The sequence below is a fragment of the Alexandromys fortis genome, unplaced genomic scaffold, assembly GCF_014885135.2.
Source record: "Alexandromys fortis isolate MF-2015 unplaced genomic scaffold, M_Fortis_MF-2015_v1.1 scaffold_134, whole genome shotgun sequence".
Classification (NCBI taxonomy): domain Eukaryota; kingdom Metazoa; phylum Chordata; class Mammalia; order Rodentia; family Cricetidae; genus Alexandromys; species Alexandromys fortis.
The window spans coordinates 1,924,898-1,944,540 of NW_026068007.1; the positions used below are offsets into that span (position 1 = coordinate 1,924,898).

The following is a 19,643-nucleotide window of genomic DNA, read 5'->3' on the forward strand; positions in this document are numbered from 1 at the left end:
TGTCTCAAAAATATGTTATGATAAGGATCTATATGCGAATTAAATATTCACAATTGCATGCATAAGTAAAATAATAGAGAAACAGTACAATACTGTGTATGCTACTGTGTTCAGCAAAGCTATTGCCTCCCTCCATCCCTTCATCCCTCCGACCCTTCCTTCCTGGTCTCTAGAGATAAATCATAGTGTTAATAAATGTTAAATTATAACCCTGGAAGCTTAGAATTACAGTAAAGTAAAGAATAAGACCCAAACCCTCTGTTTGCCTGTGTGGGCTGTTCCATGAGTTATCTAAATCTCTTAAGACTTGTTTTCATATTATAATCATTTGTTACATCTGTCTTGTATAATGATATAGTGAAGATAGTCATGCTACTATTGCTCAAATCAATCCCAAATGCATAGCAAGTAACAGGGGCCACATTACCCAGGAAGAGCTCATGAGAAGAGGGTGACAGTGGTGGAAACAGGTAAGTGAATCACACAGCTAGGCACAAGCAAGGCTTTGGGTTCAATCTCAGATGGGGATGAGAGGAGGGAAATGTCAAAGGAAAAAGGAAAGGAAAGGAAGGAGAGAGAATGGGAGAGAGGGGGGAAGAGGTGGGAGAGAGAAAGGAAAAGAGAGAGGGGGAGAGGAGGAAAGAGAGAAAGAGAACCATCAACAACCCGATTAAAATCATAAGGGAATCTAGCTAGTAGTAGGGGAAATATGTTTTGAAATACTATCTAATGAGATTTATATATACTCAATGACAGAAGAGATTGGTGTGCACACACACTAGGCTATCGAAGGTAAGACAGCAACACACAGTTCAGAAATAAATTTAATTGAAACCCCGTGTGCAAAGTGTGACATTAGCAATGTGAGTTAAGCCTCTAAAAGGAAAGTCCTCCTGAGATGGGGAGGCGCACTGTAACTAAACTCTGCTGCCTGAAGCTGAACAGGACCAGCATGTCAACAGGTAGTCCCCCAGCACTTCTTCCCTACCTTGATGTACACATTGATGTCCTCCAGGGCTTCCTAATTAGAGGCCACACGTTTTATAACGTTGAGTCAGTGGGATGGTTTCCAGTTCACAGCTCATTCGAGAACATGCTGCCAACACATGCAGACTTAGTGCAAGTCTTGCACACTAAATTAAGCAACCTGATAATGGCTTCATCATGTGAATTAATCAACCAGATTTAAAGGGCACAGCATGAATATGGGCAATTTTTACATTTTTATCAGCACCAAGAAGGAATATATAAGAGCAAAAGTCTTTATGTTTTATTGAGATTAAACTGGTATCACTCCAAACTTGATTGTATAAAGATTTTGAATTATAATCTTACCCCAAAACACCACAAACAAAATGAAAATGAATAGAAAACAAGCAAAAACCCTGAGACAGATGCTGCAGATGTTAAGTGTGGTTTTGAAACAAAACAATGTCCTAACAAGACTAGAGAAACTGAAAAAGATATGAAATATGTAGTAAAATAAATTTCAAAATAGCAGACATAAATCCTCCCTTTTAGGTAATTATATTTAATGTAAATTAAATGTGCTTTACTACAAAACATGATCCAACTCTATACATTTATAAAAGAGGGCATCTTTTGATTTAAAATATGCAAACAGTTTTAAGACAGAAGAATGGAACACACATTACAAATAGTAATCAAATGAATCCAAACAGTTATGTTAGTTATTTTATAATGCTAAAGAGACCACATATTAATAAAATAAAACCGTTATAAACATATGAACCTAACATCAATTCTGATAAAATGCATGAGGCAAAACTAGTATTGAAGAAGAAATTGCTAATTCTACAGCTAGTTGGAAATGAAAATACTGCACTTTAAGTGGTGGAAAGAAATTTAAACAGAAAATTAGTAGGATTATAAAATGCTTGAATAATACAGCAAACAAACCTTTCCTAGGAACAGAATTCTCCACTCAGCAGCACCAGAACACATGTTCTTCTCATGACCAATAGAACATCTGGAGGATGCCAACAGATAAAGCGGTGCCACGAGTCTAAACAGTCTAAACTGAGTTTACATCTGTTTAGCTGAGACTAAACAGATGGGAAGGAATAGAAATAATGCAGCTATGTTCTCTGATCACAATTGAGGAAAACTACAAACCAATAAGAGGCGAATGTGGAGATCTCATAGATGTGTAGAAAGCAACATTATCTCAACATAATTGCCTGCATTAAGAGCAGCAGCTGAGGGATGGGGTCTAGAGAGATGGCTTGGGGGCTAAGCACACTTAGTGCCCTTACAGAGAACCAAGCACCTACATGGCCACCCACAACTGCCTGTAACTCCATCTCTAGAAAGTCGTATGCCTTCTGATGTCTGGGGGCACATATATACACAAGTGTCACACACACACATACATGCACACTCAGACACACACACCAGCATATAAAAAATCTTTTAAAAAGAAAAACTTCAAAGCTAGAGAAAAAAAATAAAATTAATCCTTAATCAAAAGGAAGGAAATAATAGTAAAGATTAGAACAAATAATAGTAAAGGTTAGAGCATAGATGAATGAATTGTGTATATGCAGCATATGAAATAAAAGACAAACACAGTGGCTAGTGTCTGATAGTGGCATAATCTTCTTTATAACTTCTATATAAATACACTGCTTTATATATACCAATGTTGAGTTATGCTATATGAATTATATCTTAATTTTATTAAAAAAATTTTGACTGGCTCTTAGGAAGCATTTGTTCATTTGCTTACAAGAAAAACAATCCAACCTCTAGATGAAACATGCTTGCCATGTCCCTATAGGACATGGCCTTGTCATCACTTTGGCTTTCACTGCTTTCCATTTCCGTGTCTCTTTAGCTCATGTAGAGAAGCATGAAGAACTAACTACCATAGGAAGCCCAGATTCCCATGCTGCCAGTGAAGGGCAGAAATCTGTAGGGATTTCCAAAACAACACGGAAAGGCAAAGATAAGGCTGCGGAGAAAGAGAAGTTGGCCAAGGAAAAGCAAACGCCTCGCTTTGAACCTCAGGTGGGTCCGATGCGATTCCCTTACTGAACAGACCCTGGTACCACTTGTCCCTCAGGACAGAGAGGGAGGCAGCAATAGGAAGAAATGAGAACTCACCATCCTAGACTCCAGAAGTGAGAGATCACTAACATTTGAAAGATCCTATTTCTTAGCTGTGTTGTTGAAGAACCCAAGTTTGGCTGGATCCACAGATTCATCTCTCAGCACCTTGACAGTTCGCTATCTGTCAAAGTTCGACACTGGGAAAGTTCTATCACCTCACTTTTGAAGCCATTTTAAAGAGTAAAGCTAAAACGCTAGGCTTCAAAAGTAAGAGAGAACTTTCCATCTGAGACTTAATTCTCATTAAAATACTAAGAAAATAAAGTAGGAAGCAAGGTCTTCTCGGTAATAATAAAACCAAATTTCAGTGAAAACTTATTCAATGGTTGCAACCTTCTCTTCCTCAGTTACATTATTTCAGATGGTTACATTACTAGTTACTCTTCCGCACTGCATTCTGCAAGCACACCAGTTTGAACCTTCAACTTGCCTGCTGGGGTCCTGGAAGATCGCACTTCCAGAGCCTGGTGACTCAAAGTCAGTTAACTATGAAAATCCTTTTTTTTCCCAAGTTGCTTTTGGTCATGGAATGTATCATATCAGCGGGACACCATACATGCCAGCTTATTAAATAAAAACTCTTGGAGAGAATTTGGCAGAGAGCAAGGGGCTCTCTCCCTCTCTGATTGTTCAGGAATGAACTTCTCATATGTAAAAGTCAAAACCCATTTCTGCTCTCTCCAGCCCATGCAATTGTTTCCATAGTCATTGAAGTAGCACTCACTTCTAGAGTGAATCTGTAGCGAATGCACTCAGGGGCAGAAATGATCAAGTGTCTTCTTTACAATTTTTGAAGACACCATGAGTCACCATAAGTATAATTTAAATTTTATTTAAAATTTTTTAAACAGTGTGTGTGCGCGCGCATACTCATAGGTACCATGGTGCACATGTGGAGGCCAGAGGACACAATGTGGGAGCCAGTTCTCTCTTTCTACCACGTTTGCCCTGGGGTTGGAACTCAGAGCCGCAGGTTTGGCAGCACAAGCACGCTTAACTGGCTAGATTTTATATCTAAGCCAACACAGCCCAGAGTCATGTGGGAAGTCAGTTGAATAATCGCCTATATCAGATTGACTTGTGGTCATGTCTGTGAGGAATCGTCTTCTTCAATGTTTGATGCAGGGTCCAGCCCCCTGAAGTTAGCAGCATCCCTAGGCGAGTGAGGCTTGGTTATATATGACAACGAGCTGAGCACGAGCCAGTAGGCAGCCTTCTTCTGTGGTTTTTGCTTCAGTTTATGCTTGAGCTACTTCCTGACTTCCTTTCAGTAATGGACCTCAAAATCTAATCCCAAAAAACCCTTTCTCTTCCAAGGTGCTTTCAGTGATCAGTCATCGCATTTTTCACATCCACAGGAAGAAAAAACCAAACTACAACACCCATCAGCCTAATTTAGACTTTACTGTGTATAATTTGAAGTTAAGATTGCATAAAGTGATGCGCATAAACGCTTGTGTTTCTTTCATGCGCATATGATACATATGAATGTGTGTGTTTGTGCACATATGTGTAGGTACATATGTGTTCATGTGCCTGTGGAAGCTCAGGATTAATGGTGGGAGTCTCTCTCAATCACTTTCCATTATGTTCACTGAGGCAAGGATTGGTAATTCATTGACATGGCTGCCCTAGCTAGCCAGTTTGCTCTGGGGATACTATCTTTACCTCTGAGCACTGGAATTCCAAGTGGGTTGCTGCGAACAGTCAGCATTGGAGCTCTGGGCTTCTGAATGCCACTCCTCACCCTTTCGAAGCAAGCATGGTTTATCTGCTGAGACATAGCCCCAATTCCGAAGGCACAAGTCATAATTATACAATCCATTGGCTTCCGCAAGTATATACACCGTGTAACTGAAGGTAAAAGTTGTAGACTACGTTCAGAAGCCATTGCGGCCCATTTTGTCACACCTGTACCAGAGCGCCAGAGAGAACTCGCCACTTGCTTTCAGTCACCACGCTACGTCTGCCTTTCACAGAAGTCAAACAAGTACCTCACCCAAGCGGAACTACTTTGTGTTATTCATTTTACTAAAATGCATGCCTGTAGGATTCTTCCACATGGTGGTGTACGACAGTCTTGATTTTTGTTCAGTGCTCAGCAGACAGCATAGGAACAGCTGTACGTTGGTCATTCACCAGCTGATAAACCTTCATGCTGTTTGCTTTATTTGCTATGGCTGCTGTGAAAATGAACACCGGGCACTCTAACATAAGTCTTGTGCAAATTATGATTTGATGTCTCGACGGTAAGTAGCTAAGAGTGAAATCACAGTTTAGGCAGTGAATCCTAGAACCCTCCTAGGAGAGAAAAGCATTCCTTTTACAAAACTTTTTTTCTCCCCCTAGCCAATACCCACTGCTCACTCTCAGCAAGAAGATCCAAACAAGCCCTACTGGGTTTTGAGGCTGGTTTCTGAACATAGTGACTCAGACTATGTGGATGTGAAAAAGGACACGGATCGGTCGGATGAAATACGAGCCATGAAGCAAGCTTGGGAGGCGACTGAACCAGGGAGGGCTATCAAGGTCCCGTGCCGGAAAGGCCGTTCTTATTCTTCCTGGGTAGACGTGGTCTGAGACGTGAGCCCTGTCTCAGCCACACGGGATTTCTCTTAGGTGTGGGATTTGGAATTGGATCAGATACGAGCTGAATTGTGACGTGAGGTGTGCCAAACTATGAGGCTCCTGCTCCACCCCCTCATTTTTACATAGCCGAGCAGGGCTGGATCCACAGGTGCCCTGAAAAGCCTAAAGTGAGAGCACGCAATGTTTAACGTGTTTTCCTACGAGGATCAGCTTTAGAATAAAAAGTGTGTGCTGCCCTCTGGTGGAATTTCAGTGCCTGTGTCACCTTTCTCTTAGGCAGTGGTTCTCAACCGTCCTAGTGCTGTGACCCCTTAGTAAGGCTCCTTACATTGTGGTGGCCCCCAATCATAAAAATATTTTCTTTGCTACTTTCATAACTGTAATTTTTCTACTATTGTTAACCATAATGCAAATATTATTGGAGATAGAGTTTGTCAAAGGGGTAGCGACCCACAGGTTGAGAACCACCACGTTATAGTGAAACAGGTATTTTACCTGCACTGTTCCTTTTCCTAATTCACAGTAAACGAGGCAGATAAAATAATTATTCTGAAACGGTTGGATTTAAGATAACATTCTTTGTATATTAGCTTAGCATGGTGGGTCGTGCTCTTTCTCTTCCTTGTTCTCTGTCGTAATCTACAGACAGATGAAATCACAGAGGGCTCTGAATTTTAGTTAGTTAGTGAGGAGTGGGCCTGGTCTAAACTACCTTATTTGTGTTTCCTCTTTAATCTTCTGTATTCTCTGAGCACATCAGCTTGCTTCCGTCCGCCCTGCTTGCTGCTTTTCAATGAGCACACAGGCTGACTGATGTCTGTCTTCCAGGCTGCACAGGCCCGTTTGAAGTACCTCAACCGGTTCATCAAGAAGCCATCTGATGTCCCCGGCCAAGAAACTTTGTCTGCAAGCCAGACTCAATTTAAAACCACAGATGAAGGTCAGTGGAGGCCACCCACCTTCCCAGGCATTTGGCAGGGCCTCCTTAGTGACAAGGAATTATTTCAAAGTTTCTGGTACTCAGGATGGTGAAAGGCCATGGGGCTTCACATCAGGACACAGATAGCCTTTTGATTATCAAACCGCTTGTACTTTCTCTTCTAAGACTCACATGCCCGTTCTCCACACATGAGCAGAGGTGATTTTCCCTACTTAAGCAAAGTTGAAGGATATGGTACGGTGGCACTCATCTGAAATCCCAGCATTTGGGAGGTAAGGCAGGAGGTTCAGAAGTTTGTGCTCACCTTCAGCTATAGAGTGGATTCAGGGCCAGCCTGGGCTACAGGAGAGTCTTGAAAAAGAAAAAAAAAAGATAAGGAAAAGATGGAAGCAGAGATGAAATGAGGTGATTACTCAGTGTGATGGTAGTCATGTGGAATCGGAGGCAGTCCTATTACTGCCATAAATCTGGCACCTTCTTAAGAAGAATAAAAAAATAATAAGAGTCATAATGAAGATAACTACTTATATGGAACATTTGTCATGGCTTGGAAACTTGCATTTCTTAACTTACAGTTGACCCTAGTGCCCAAAGGTTATCACTCCCAAGACCTACAGTGTCTATCAAAATGCACAGGCATTCTAGACCCTTCTACGACACGGTGATGTCTTTGCATTTAATCTATGCACATTTTCCTGCATGCTTTAAATTATCGTCATAATTCTTATAATCATAATTCAATCTAAGTGCTTATAAGTAGTTGTTATGCTATATAATTTAGAGAATATAAAGGCAAACAATGTGTATATGTATGTGTATATATATTTATGTATATGTGTATGTTCATCACCAGTAAAACTAACATAGAACTAACTACGCAGTAGATAACAAAATAACATTTTCAACTACATATTTCAAATTGTTTAGTACTTATTATGCTATGTGTTTGTGCATGTGCATGTGCATGCTGTAAGGATGGTCGCCATACTACACATATAGAGGGCGGACAACTTTGCTAGTCCGTTTTCTCCTCTACATGGACCCCAGGAGTTGAACTCAGATCACTAGACTTACATAGCAAGCATTACTTTACCTCGTGGGCATCTGTCATCCTTTAACCATATATGTTTAAAATTCTGTATTAATTCATTAATTTTTATTTTTTATGTTATGTATGTGTGTTTTTTTTCCTGCATGTATGTTTACATACCACATGTGTGTCTGGTGTTCAAGGAGGCCAGAAGACATCATCAGATCTCCTGAAACTAGAGCTATAGCCAGTTGCCATATGGGTGCTGAAATTCAAATATGGGTCTTCTAGAAAAGCACCTAGTGCTCTTAAACACTGAGCCATTTCTCCAGCCCTGCCTTAACAAACTCTTGATTAGTGGTTAGTTGACTAAATCCATGGATACAAAGCCCAGTGATACAGAAGACAAACTATATTTTATTTGGCATTTATCATCAACTAATTGATGTACTTCTTGATCTCCAAGGTAGAGAAAATCTCAATAATATTTCTACATTCATGAGAAACAAGAGACCCTGCAAACATGCAGACCTGGTCCTCCTTTGAACCATTTCAAAGGAGGTATGTCTTCTCATACATGCCCAACTATATCCAAGTACCACTGCTCTAAACTTATATGGAGGCAGAAGCAATTCACATCCCAAACGCTGCATTTCATTCAAATTAGAATATAATGCAAAGTAAATCACCTACAATGGATGAATAAATAGGAGAAGAGTGCATGGTTAGCATGAAATTTAGGGTTGGTCATTACAGTTTCTCCATGGCCTAGAAGTCACTGTTAGAATCACTACTAAAGAAAATCCTCCTAGCTTTAGGATCTTCACACGTAAGAACCCCCTTCAGTTTTATTTTAAGAAAATTTAATGCCAAGTCTTACTAGTCCCTTCCCAAAGAGAAGTGCCTTGCCTATGTACAGTGGTTCCAATACTTAAAACCTCACTTCTGTCAATATTGTCCCAGTTTCTAAAAGCTTCTGATTGTATGTGGCTTTCATATTCCAGGAGGTTGCCAGGCTCACCATACACTTATGCCTACAGTAGTCATATCATGCTTTGACATCCTGATGCTGCAGGTTAGACACTGCAAAGCTATGACATTGTGTCCTCCAAATCTGAGCTCCTAGAAACAAGCCTTGTTAGATTTGTTTTGCAAGTGACTTCGCGGAGTGCAAGTTATTCTTTTTCAGGAACGTATACATTATGCTATAGGAGAAGTAGCAGGAGGTGCTGGGAAAGACACAGACACCAAAGAAGTGCCACTACATGCAACAGGAAGTGCACCGTTGAAGAAAGAAGACAGCAAAGAAATGCCACCACCTGCAACAGGAGGTTTGCTTTGGAAGAAGTGGCAACTGTCCAAGAGCATCAAGGATCTGTCAAAGTCTACAGGCAGTGATAGCAAAATATCTGTAACAGGGAAGGAAGAGAAAGAGCAGAGTGCACCTAAGGAGACTGTTGGTGAGTTCTGATCTGGCTGGTAAGGTAAGGTGGACACTTGACTTTGAAACAGCAGTATACACAGATTATAACACACATGTGAAACTGGGGCTCCCAAAATAGAAAAAAAAGTGCATCTGTCACAGCTGGCACCACAGCATGGCTCCCCGGGATATTAATCTAGAGTTCTTTCATTGTAACAAGACCTATAGTAAATGCTGAAATTAGAAAAAAATACTATTGACTAAGAATTCTTTATCCAGTAAAAACCATTGTTAAAAACTTAAGTTAAAATGGGAGTACAGTTATAGTTTCGTGGTAGAACTCTTGCCTAGCACATGCGAAGTTCTAAGTTCAATTTAAAGCACTGAAAAAAAAAAAAGCAAACTTAAAAAAAGAGGAAGTGATTAAGAAAAAATAGGTACATCTTCCTGAAGACAAACACCAATAGATGTGAGTCTAGAACAGATGGTTTAAAATAAGTGTCTGGATTAAGATAAAATGACCCCAGAAAGTAATTCAGATCCACAAGAAGAGCTCATTATGTAGGTATATGTTTAAAGAAATCAGAATCCTATTTCCAAATTTTTAATTGATTTGAAAGTAATTGGAAAACTGTACTGGTTGGCTTCTGACACAAAAGCAATGTGCCAATAATCATACAAATGGTGGCTGAGGAAAAGGAGCTGTGTAAGAAAAATGTATTATCTCCTGCTTTCACAAATACCAATGTGATCCAAATAGTGGGAAATGCAAATGTTTATTATAAAAAACCATTCTCAAAGAAATGAAAATGGTAGCATAATATAGTGAAACCATCAAACATGGCCAAGGCTAAGAGGGGAGTCTTTAAGGATGAATGCCACCTTCAAAAAAGCACAAAGCTACTTTTGGAGCTGGAGTACTGAGAACAAAGCCAGCTCAAATTTAGAAGGGAAGAAGTAAAATCCAGAGCAGAAATGAATGAATTAGAGACTGAAAATCAAAATATGAATGAATACCTACACTGGACTTTAAAAAGGAGAGGGAGGACTCAAATAAGCAAAAATAGGATGTGGAAAGAAAGAAATTAAAATTAACAGCAGAGAAATACAAAAGTGGTGTTAGCGATTATTATGAACAACTGTTTGCCGGCAGTGACCTAAAACAGATAGGCAAGTTTCTGGACACTCAGCTTACAGAGATGATGAGGGCCTGGGCTGGGGGACAGCTCAGTAGGTAAAGTACTTGCTATGGAGCAGAAGGACCCGAGTTCAGGTCTGCCCCTCACGTGCATAGCAGCTTGGAAACATGTGGATCCCTGAGTTCACTGACCAGTGAGTCTACTGAAACAATGAGCTCCGGACTCAGCAAGTGACCATGTCTCCAAAGGTAAGGTGGACAGCCATAATGGAAGCCGCCTGTTGAAGAAGCTTCTGTATGCCTCCCATACACACACACACATACACACATACACACACACACACACACACACACCCCACACACACAATTTAAAATAAAACAAATCTGTAAAAGCCCTGACAAAGCAAATACAACAACACACTAAAAATATTATTCACTATGATCAAGTTGGATTCACACCAAGGATGTAAATATAATTCAAAAGATCACTAAATTGGATATGCCACAGAAACAGAATAAAGGGCAAGAACTCAGGGAGGCTGAGCCAAAGTCAGTCTGTCAATCAGAAACTTGGTCCTGTGATAACTAAGCAACCCATACAGGGTTTCACAGATCCATGTATGAGGATGAATACCTGGTGGCCTAATTCACTAGCTCTAGAAATTCTGTCTAGTTATATTTTGTCTGTAAACATTTTTTTTTTCTAATATTGGTAAGATTTGTTACTCTTCCTCTTGCCCAGTTGTTCTGGTAAGCCCTTGCAGACTATGTTGAATGAAAGTGATGAATGTAAGCATCCTTGTCTTATTCCAGACCTTAAAGATATCTTTTGACTTTTTTTTTCTGTTCAGTAATACTAGAATTGGTATCCATATGACCTATGTCTTACTTGAGAAATGCCCCATGAAGTAAGAAAAGGCAAGCAAAGGAGGCCATCAGGGAAGACGACATACTGTGCAGTGACAACACCATTACTTTCTGGAAAGCCATCAGTAGGATCAGTAGTTGAGTGGCGGTGAATGAGAGCAAAAGCTCCATTCGTGACTGGAGCCTTTCTGGGTCAGAGAATGTTCTCTCAATGATATGTCAATCCACGGCTCCATACAGTTATCCAAACCCATACAATATTCCCGACCTAGAGTAATCACTAAAGTAAACAATGGCGTTTGGGAGATGGTGGCCCTTGGGAAATATCAACAATGGGGGAAGTTGTGCATGCATTGGAGAAGGGTTAAACTGAGTAACTCCAATAACGCCGTGATTCCAAAACTACTCTTAGAAATAAGAATTGAAAACATAGAGAATGAAATGGAAAGATTTTCTTCTTTGTAATTACAACTTTTATCACGATCTTTTTTTTTATTTTATTGAGAATAAGAAAAAAAAAAGTTTCCGCCTCCTCCCAGCCTCCCATTTCCCTCCCCCTCCCCCCTCTCTTCTCCCCCTCCCCCCACTCCTCTCCCCCTCCCTCTCCTATCCAAAGAGCAGTCATGGTTCCCTGCCCTGTGGAAAGTCCAAGGTCCTCCCCCCTCCGTCCATGTCTAGGAAGGTGAACATCCAAACTGGCTAGGCTCCCACCAAGCCAGAACATGAAGTAGGATCAAAACCCCTTGCCATTGACCTTGGCTTCTCATCAGTCCTCATTGTTCGCCATGATCAGAGAGTCCGATTTTATCCCATGCTGTTTCAGTCACAGTCCAGCTGGCTTTGGTGAGCTCCCAATAGATCAGCCCCACTGTCTCAGTGGGTGGGTGCACCCCCCGTGGTCCTGACATCCTTGCTCGTGTTCTCCCTCCATCTGCTTCTCATTGGGACCTTGGGAGCTCAGTCCAGTGCTCCAGTGTGGGTCTCTGTCTCTATCTCCATCCATCACCAGATGAAGGTTCTATGGTGATATGAAAGATATTCGTCAGTAATGCTATAGGATAGGGTCAGTTCAGGTTTCCTATCCTCAGCTTCCCAAGGGACTAACTGGGGACCCACTAAACTCAGGAACACGACAAGGCTGCCCACTCTCGCCATACCTCTTCAATATAGTGCTTGAAGTTCTAGCAATAGCAATAAGACAACATAAGGGGATCAAGGGGATTCGAATTTTATCACGATCTTAATCACAGTCACTTTGGGTAGAGGGCTAGAGTTGGGTTAGTGAGATAAAGTACCTGCTTGCCATGTAAGCCTGACTATCTGAGTTCACTGCCTGCCACATTAAAGCCAGACGCGGTGTCATGCGTCTGTCTTCCTGGTGCTGCTGGAGATGGGAAGTAGGCATAGAACGGGTTGGAGGTTCGCTGGCCAGCTGGCCGTAGTGTGATGTACAGCAGCAGCAATAAGAGAAATCCCGCTTCACCAAGGTTGAAGGTGAGAGCTGACTCCCCAAAGCCATTCTCTGCTCCCCGCCCCCACTCCGCGCATGCACCCTATGCATGCTAGCACATCAAAAGAAAGAAAGAAACAAATAAAAACTTACTGTGGTTTGAAAATCCCTTAAGAGGTTAACTGCCATTATTTTACCTCGTGACCCAACTCATTCCTGCTTATAGGAGATGTTTAGGAAACAAACCTAGGTTGACCAATGTAGACTAATGGCTCGCATGCCGGAGCTTCTGGGGGAAGGGACACTCTGACTATAGAAGGACAGGAACCGGTCTGAATTATGCAAATGTCTTAAAACTGGGTTTTTATGGTGATCCAAGAACCTACTAGATTTATTTTAAAAGTATTGCATGTATCCTTCAGATGAGGTAGGTTTTTTTTTGTTTGTTTTGCTTGAAAATGATGCTTTCTTTTTATTTTAAAGACATAGTGGTCTGGAAAAGTCAAAAGGTCATTATCATCCAAAGGCTAAAATTCTTTATTAAATCTGCTCATGTGGCTCCCTGTGGGTGCATGGAGTAAAAGTTGGTCCTTTGATCTTCAGTGTATTCATTTTATATATTGTTCAATCCAGAGGAAGGTGTAATAACGCGTCTTACGTACATTTAAATTCCAACTCCCATAGTGCTCAGCATGATTTTCAGACATTTTTCAAGCTCTTTCAATTTTGAATCATTTAATTTGCTTACAATGAAATTTTGTAATTTAAATAAGAGGCTATTTTCCTCCCTCATTTAACTGCAAATAGGAAAGAATTTGTTACTATTCTGATGTTGCATATTCATATTTTTACATCTTTTACTTAGCTATAGACAAATTTACACAAAAGGATAAATATGAAATAAAATTCATAAGTGTTTTTCAAAAAATAATAGCAAAAGTACAGGGCTGTTTCTTAGCAGAAAGCATTGTTTTCAACCAGAAGGAAATATAATAGCTATTTAGCTATTTACTTCTGGAAGCCTGTGTTTGCTTTCCAACAGTATCCCGTCCACGATCTCAGACAGTTCTGGAAACGTCTCCACGACTCATTCGAAAAGCACTAGAATTTGTGGACTTCAGTCATTATGTACGGTGAGTTTTTAGCAAAAATGATTAATGCAGACAAGTGTGTTCATAAAATGTTAGATATAGCCCCAATTGGTAATTGCTAAGTAACTGAAAAGTTGAAATTAAATGCTTAATATATCTTCATTTTGTTTGTCTTTAAAGCTACAAGATTATTCATCTTATATTTCTCAAATATTTTATTACATTATCAACTCATTTAAGTGACTTTTGTAAAAAATTAATCTGAACCTACATAAAGTTCTCATACTACCCACGACTATTATTTAATGAAGTTACATTTTCTTTAGAACTTAATAATAGGATTAATAGAGCCTGTTGTGCATGTTTTTGTTTGAGAATGTCATCACTCTTGTGAAATTGATAAATTTAGATGTAAAACCCACACAATTCTCATAGTTTTGGAACCAGTTTCATAGTCACCTTATCTAATGATTTATCTGATACTTCCCATAATATTTTCTAAAATATCAATGAGTACCTAACCCAATTTTTAAAAATTAATCTTTTATTCCACTAACTCTCATGTTTGGTTTGATTCAGCCCAGCTCACTGTTAACACAATTCTAAATTAATTTGTATTCTGAAGTATTATTTACTTTCAAACTCTCAAAAATGATGCTCTTATTTCATCTGACATTTTATATCAAGGAAAACAAGTGACGAGGCTGTGTTGCAAACAGAGGAACTGAACAAGCAGCAAGCAATGCAGAAGGCAGAAGAAATCCACCAGTTCCGGCAGTATAGGTCCCGAATCCTTAGCGTCAGAGACATTGATCAGGAAGAACGTCTGAAGCTAAAGGATCATGTTCTAGAAACATATGGAGAGATGCGGGTAAGTCTAGCAGCACCTCTGACCACATCTGTCAGGTTCCTTGGTAACAGGAAAAAGAAATCAAAGTTGCACATATGAGTAGAAAGAATTCATAGTATCCGACTCGAAAGTTCATCACCTCCCAGAAAGGCTGGGCATCCATCCATGTATCTCCTTTCACTCACCGCCTCCTTTAATCCCACTAGCCTATCATAATAGGAATCTATCTTAAGATGGAACGAATGTGAGAGAGGACGAGACACTGTTTGTGCATGTATAAAATTACAGGGTGAGCACCCGTGACCCAATGCTGGCTGTGGAAAATGCTTTAGAATCTGCCTGTTTACTCATAGCATCTTCGCAGGATATCCCACAAGCCCAGCAGGCCGGCACCACGGATATTATGAAGTGAAAACAAAATGCGACAATTGATAATTAGGCTTAAAGTTACAGATCAAAACCACAACTTTTCACTGTGGTAACCATTATCTCTGTGCCTCCTGCCCCCCTGCTCCCCCCTCCCTGCCACACACACACATACACACATCTGTAGCAGTGTAGAGGAGTTTTATGAAGACACCTCCAAAGAAAAGTTTTCTATGCAGTGGGAGACAGGTTAATTGAAGATAAGACTATGACAGAAATGGAAAGATGCAGTAAATGTGGAAGAATGACTTCCATCTCTGATGACAGAGACTTATTGCTCTCTTCTCACTCCCCTAACATATATACACACACACAAATACACTCAAACATGCTCACACAAACACACACTCATACACTCACACACTGCACTGACATACAGACACACTCTTACACATACTACACCATACTCTTACACACAGAGATATAGGCAGACACATATATATGCATGTGCACATGGATGCGTGCACATGCACACACACACATGCGCACATACACAGACAGAGAGCTATAGAACTTTCTAAGTATTTTAGCCATAGTAATACTGGATTCTCCACCACAGTATTGCTTACTGATGTGGAGGAATCTGCTCGTTAGATATCTCTTTGTTTTGTTCAATAGGCATTTCAAACAAAAATCTCCAAATATTAATTGTAGCAATTTTAGCCCTCTCTCTCATTTCAGGACAAACATGTTACTTCACCATTGTCATCTTAGGAATTGACAATCTCAACTTCTCTTGTTCAGAGCAGAAACCTTTGAGACAGCCCTGCCTGTCAGTCTTCACCAGTGATCCACTATCAAAGCCCACGTAGTCTACTATGAGAATCTATTGGAAGCTCCGCTGCCGCCACTCTCTCTATATCCAGTACCCCAGTGCAGACCATTGTGGTTTCTGGTCAGGGTCTTTCTACAGATCCCTCATTGATCTAGTTAGCTACTTCCACCTTTGTCGTTCTTTGATGTAGTCTGTCCTTAGCAGCCAGAGGGCTCTGTCATTCAGGATAAATTATCTCCTTCTGTGGTAACAAACAATCTCACCATTCCAGTGACTTATGCAGGATCTGCTAAGCTTGTTTTCTTTAAAGGGGGGTGAAATTTTTTCCTCTGTGGGATCTTTGACTGTTTATCTACTTGTCCATCATATCTACTGCTTCTAGTTACCTCATCTTACCAATATTAACACATAATCAATGTTAATACTTAACTAAATGAGAATACACCAAATAAACAATACTTTATTAAAACAAAGCAAAACAAAACAGGCAATAGTCAGATTTGCTCCAGAGACTTGAGCTCACCAAGCCCTGGAGTTTCTTATGTCTAATGCAGTGCAGTGGGTTCCGCTAATGTCTAAGATACTGAATGAGGCTGGAAGAGATCATTTGTGGAAACTCTGCTGTGACCACATTGAACTGAGCATGGCAGTTGGGTCATGCCACGTCTGTCCAGAATAGCAGTTATTTCCATTCAAATTGTATTGGTTAAAGAAATCACACGTTTACTAAGAGCTTCAAAGATGGAGTCAACTTTGGTCGATTGTCCAACATAAAGAACTTTAAAACAATTACCTGGTTGCTGTTACATTGTTATAGTAAAGTTATCAATCTAATATGGAGGGCCATGTTACCTTGAGCCTGAAAAAGAATGGGGAAATATTTTATTGATTGCACTAATGGTATGATCATGCCTGGTTTTGATTTTTTAAGTTATTTTCCTATTTTTAAGTTACTTCCTTATTGTTTAAAAATGAAAGCTTAATATATTTATAATAAAATATGAATGCATTTTAAGCCTATCTCTCCTAGAGAACAGACTGTAGATAAAAACAGCCTCGGTTCAGGTTTGTTCTTATACTTTCAAAAGGAAATAAAAGGAATTGTGTTTCATAAATGAATCGGAATCAATGAATGACGTTAAATCACACAGATTCAATATAACATAATACATTATCAGAAATAGGGAGTTTCAAGGTTATGGACCTAATTTCTGTGTTTAGAAGCCAAGCTATTGCGACAGATGAGGATGTGTAGAGAAGAAATATTAACTGGGACTCTGAGTTCAGAGCCCAGTCATTCAAATGTGGGGTACAAATAAACACCCTCATTTTGACTGAAGCCTTTTTAAGAGAAACCCAAGAATAATACATTTCTTATCAAGCGGGAGAGAATAGCTCTCTCAAAACCCCTCAGAAGTTTACTGACATGTGTTCAACTGACTTGGTACACATCCTTAAGATGTCTGTATCTTGCTCACTCACTCTTTCCAATATGCACATACTGCTATCTTATGCCAGGGGGCTTTGCTCTAGGAATCCATTTTTATGGAAGTTATAGTAAGTTTATTCCATCAAATGCATTGTGAAGTCTGATTCTGGCATCCAGCTATTCCAGCTTCTCAGTAAAATCATGCCCATTGCAGAACAGTGGGGAAAACCCTCATAGAAATTAGCATGAAGAGAAAGCTGACATTTATAGAAAGTTTTCTTTATTCCAGTATTGATCCATTAATCCTTATTATTCCACGGTATTGAGTTTGAAGAAGTCAACAACAGTGAGGCCTTCTCCACATTCAGAGAGGAAGGAGATGAGGAAGCAGCAGGAGGTCCTGAGATGGACAGATAGCGAGACTGAGGATGAGGCACTAATGTGACATCCGGTGAGCCCAGAGAGGTCAGCTGACTGCAGAAGAGACGGTTAAGTAGGAACAGAATCAAGAACTGATGTTGAATGTAGCTACACACTGGTGGCCGGTGTGCTAGATAGTACTGTTATCTACCATGCTGAGAATGAAAGAAAGATAGCAGGCTAACTGTTCTTTACTGCAGCACAACCCTGGTGTATCTTGTCAGAGTTAGAGCACAGGTGGGGCCTAGTAATCTCCCGAGCACAACTGCTGTGTGAGGGGCAGCTGGATTCTGAACTCATCTAAGGCAAAGTTCCACAACCAGAATCTCTACCAATGTCTCTGCCCTTTGTTTTTCACTTGCCTTGTATCACATATTCCTAAACGTTCAAGGACAAACCTCGCTCCAATCTTCAGTGAGTTTCCCCATTAATGTGTTAGCTTGAGGACAGGATAAAGAAAACGTATTTATTCTCCTGCTGCTTGTGCATCATTATCAGTGAGACTGATTGGCTTGGGTTTGTTTTGGAATAGGATTCAGTAGATGAAGCCCGGCAGAAGATCTTTGACATCCGGGAAGAATACAGAAACAAGTTACTGGAGGCTGAGCGCTTAAGGCTGGAGGCTTTGGCAGCCCAGGAGGCTGCAATGAAGGCGGAGTCAGAGAAGAAGTCTCCAGTTTCTGACTCACAGAAGAAGAAGAAGCCGGGAAAGAAAAAGTGACCGAGAGGTCCTGTGGCACTCTCTTCTGTAGTGGAAGGAGTGTTGAAGGCACTACCACGTTGCCTTTTGCTAAAACACAGAACAACTGAAACTGGAGAAAACGGTTCCCACTCAGTTTCTTCATTTAAATGTTCACTGGTGTCTCAGATGTTCTAATTTCACTAAAATTGCTTTTAAAAAGGTTTAGATTGTAAATAAAATTGTGTTACATTTCGAATATTTTGTATTAAATTTATCTGTGTGTGTGTGTGTGTGTGTAAGTGTGCACACCCACTGATATACATTTAGGGGTCAGAGACTCTTTTGGGGGGTCTGTCTCTCCTTCCACCTTGTTTGAGGATGGTATCTAGTTGCTATACGCCAAGCTTGTTAGTCCACAGGCTTCTAGGTGAGATAATTCTGTCCTCACTCCCCATCTCACCATATGAACACCGGGATTGCCATGTGCTAACAAACATGGCATACATATATTTCAGGAATTCCTACTCAAGTCATAGACTCCTGTAGCCACTGGTTTGGATCCACTGATACATCTTCCCAGCCCTGAATTTTAAATATTTTTATTTTTAATTATGTTTATATGTGTTTGTGTGTATGTCTGCATAAATGATCCACCTTCAGAGGCCAGAAGATTGCATCAGATTGCCTGGTGCTATGTGCCGCCCCTTGTGGGTTCTGGGAGGTGATCTCAGGTGGTCTACAAACACAGCAAGCACTCTTAAAGGCTAAGCCATCTCTCCAGGCCCCTAAATTTTAATTGGTAGCAAAAGAAGATCCTAAATGGGTCAAGAGGGTTATCTTTGAAAAAAATGAATGAAAATAAGTATTCATTGTTTATTTCAAAAGTTTTAGAAGGACTCTTCATAATTGTACTATTTTTAATGCTGAAATTTAGTACGTTATTAAGTAAAATGTTTCTAGTGCAACTGACAAGGTGTCAAGAATCATAGTGAGCATGATGACCTGGCAGAAGCCACAAACGCAACCCTCTGTGATCTGTTGTGGGACAATGATCTGTACCCTGTCCCTTGTATTTTAAATCAACACTGATTGGCCAGTGACCAGGCAGGAAGTGGAGGTGGGGCAAAGAGAATTCTGGGAAGGGGAAAGTTCAGTTTGCAGTTGTCACTCAGACAAAGAGCAAACAAGATGTGACTGCCTCGCCAGAAAAAGGTACCAAGTCATGTGGCTAACATAGACAAAAATTATAGGTTAATATAGGTTATAAGAGTTAATAAGAAGCCTGATATACTAGGCCAATCAGAATTTATCTAAAATACAAGTGACAAGGTACAGACCCCTGTCCCACAGCACTCTCAGTCGGTAGAGCATGAGATTCTTAATCTTAATGGAGCTTCAGAC

The 19,643-nt window shown here is 40.3% G+C and overlaps 1 protein-coding gene across 9 annotated transcripts in view; it reads left to right on the top strand.

Moving 5' to 3' along the window:
- Adgb (androglobin) overlaps nt 1-18,492 on the top strand; it is a 113,031-nt gene extending 94,539 nt beyond the window's left edge. For 8 of the 9 annotated variants that reach the window (XM_050161643.1, XM_050161642.1, XM_050161645.1 and 5 more), the window contains 7 exons: nt 2,858-3,030; nt 5,482-5,661; nt 6,550-6,661; nt 8,903-9,151; nt 13,612-13,702; nt 14,348-14,531; nt 18,093-18,492. In XM_050161643.1, the coding sequence (XP_050017600.1) occupies nt 2,858-3,030; nt 5,482-5,661; nt 6,550-6,661; nt 8,903-9,151; nt 13,612-13,702; nt 14,348-14,531; nt 18,093-18,281 (1,178 nt within the window). In that variant the 3' untranslated portion in view covers nt 18,282-18,492. The remainder of the gene's footprint in view (nt 1-2,857; nt 3,031-5,481; nt 5,662-6,549; nt 6,662-8,902; nt 9,152-13,611; nt 13,703-14,347; nt 14,532-18,092) is intronic. The other variant, XM_050161649.1, reaches the window with a different exon arrangement.
- Nucleotides 18,493-19,643: the final 1,151 nt, after the last annotated feature.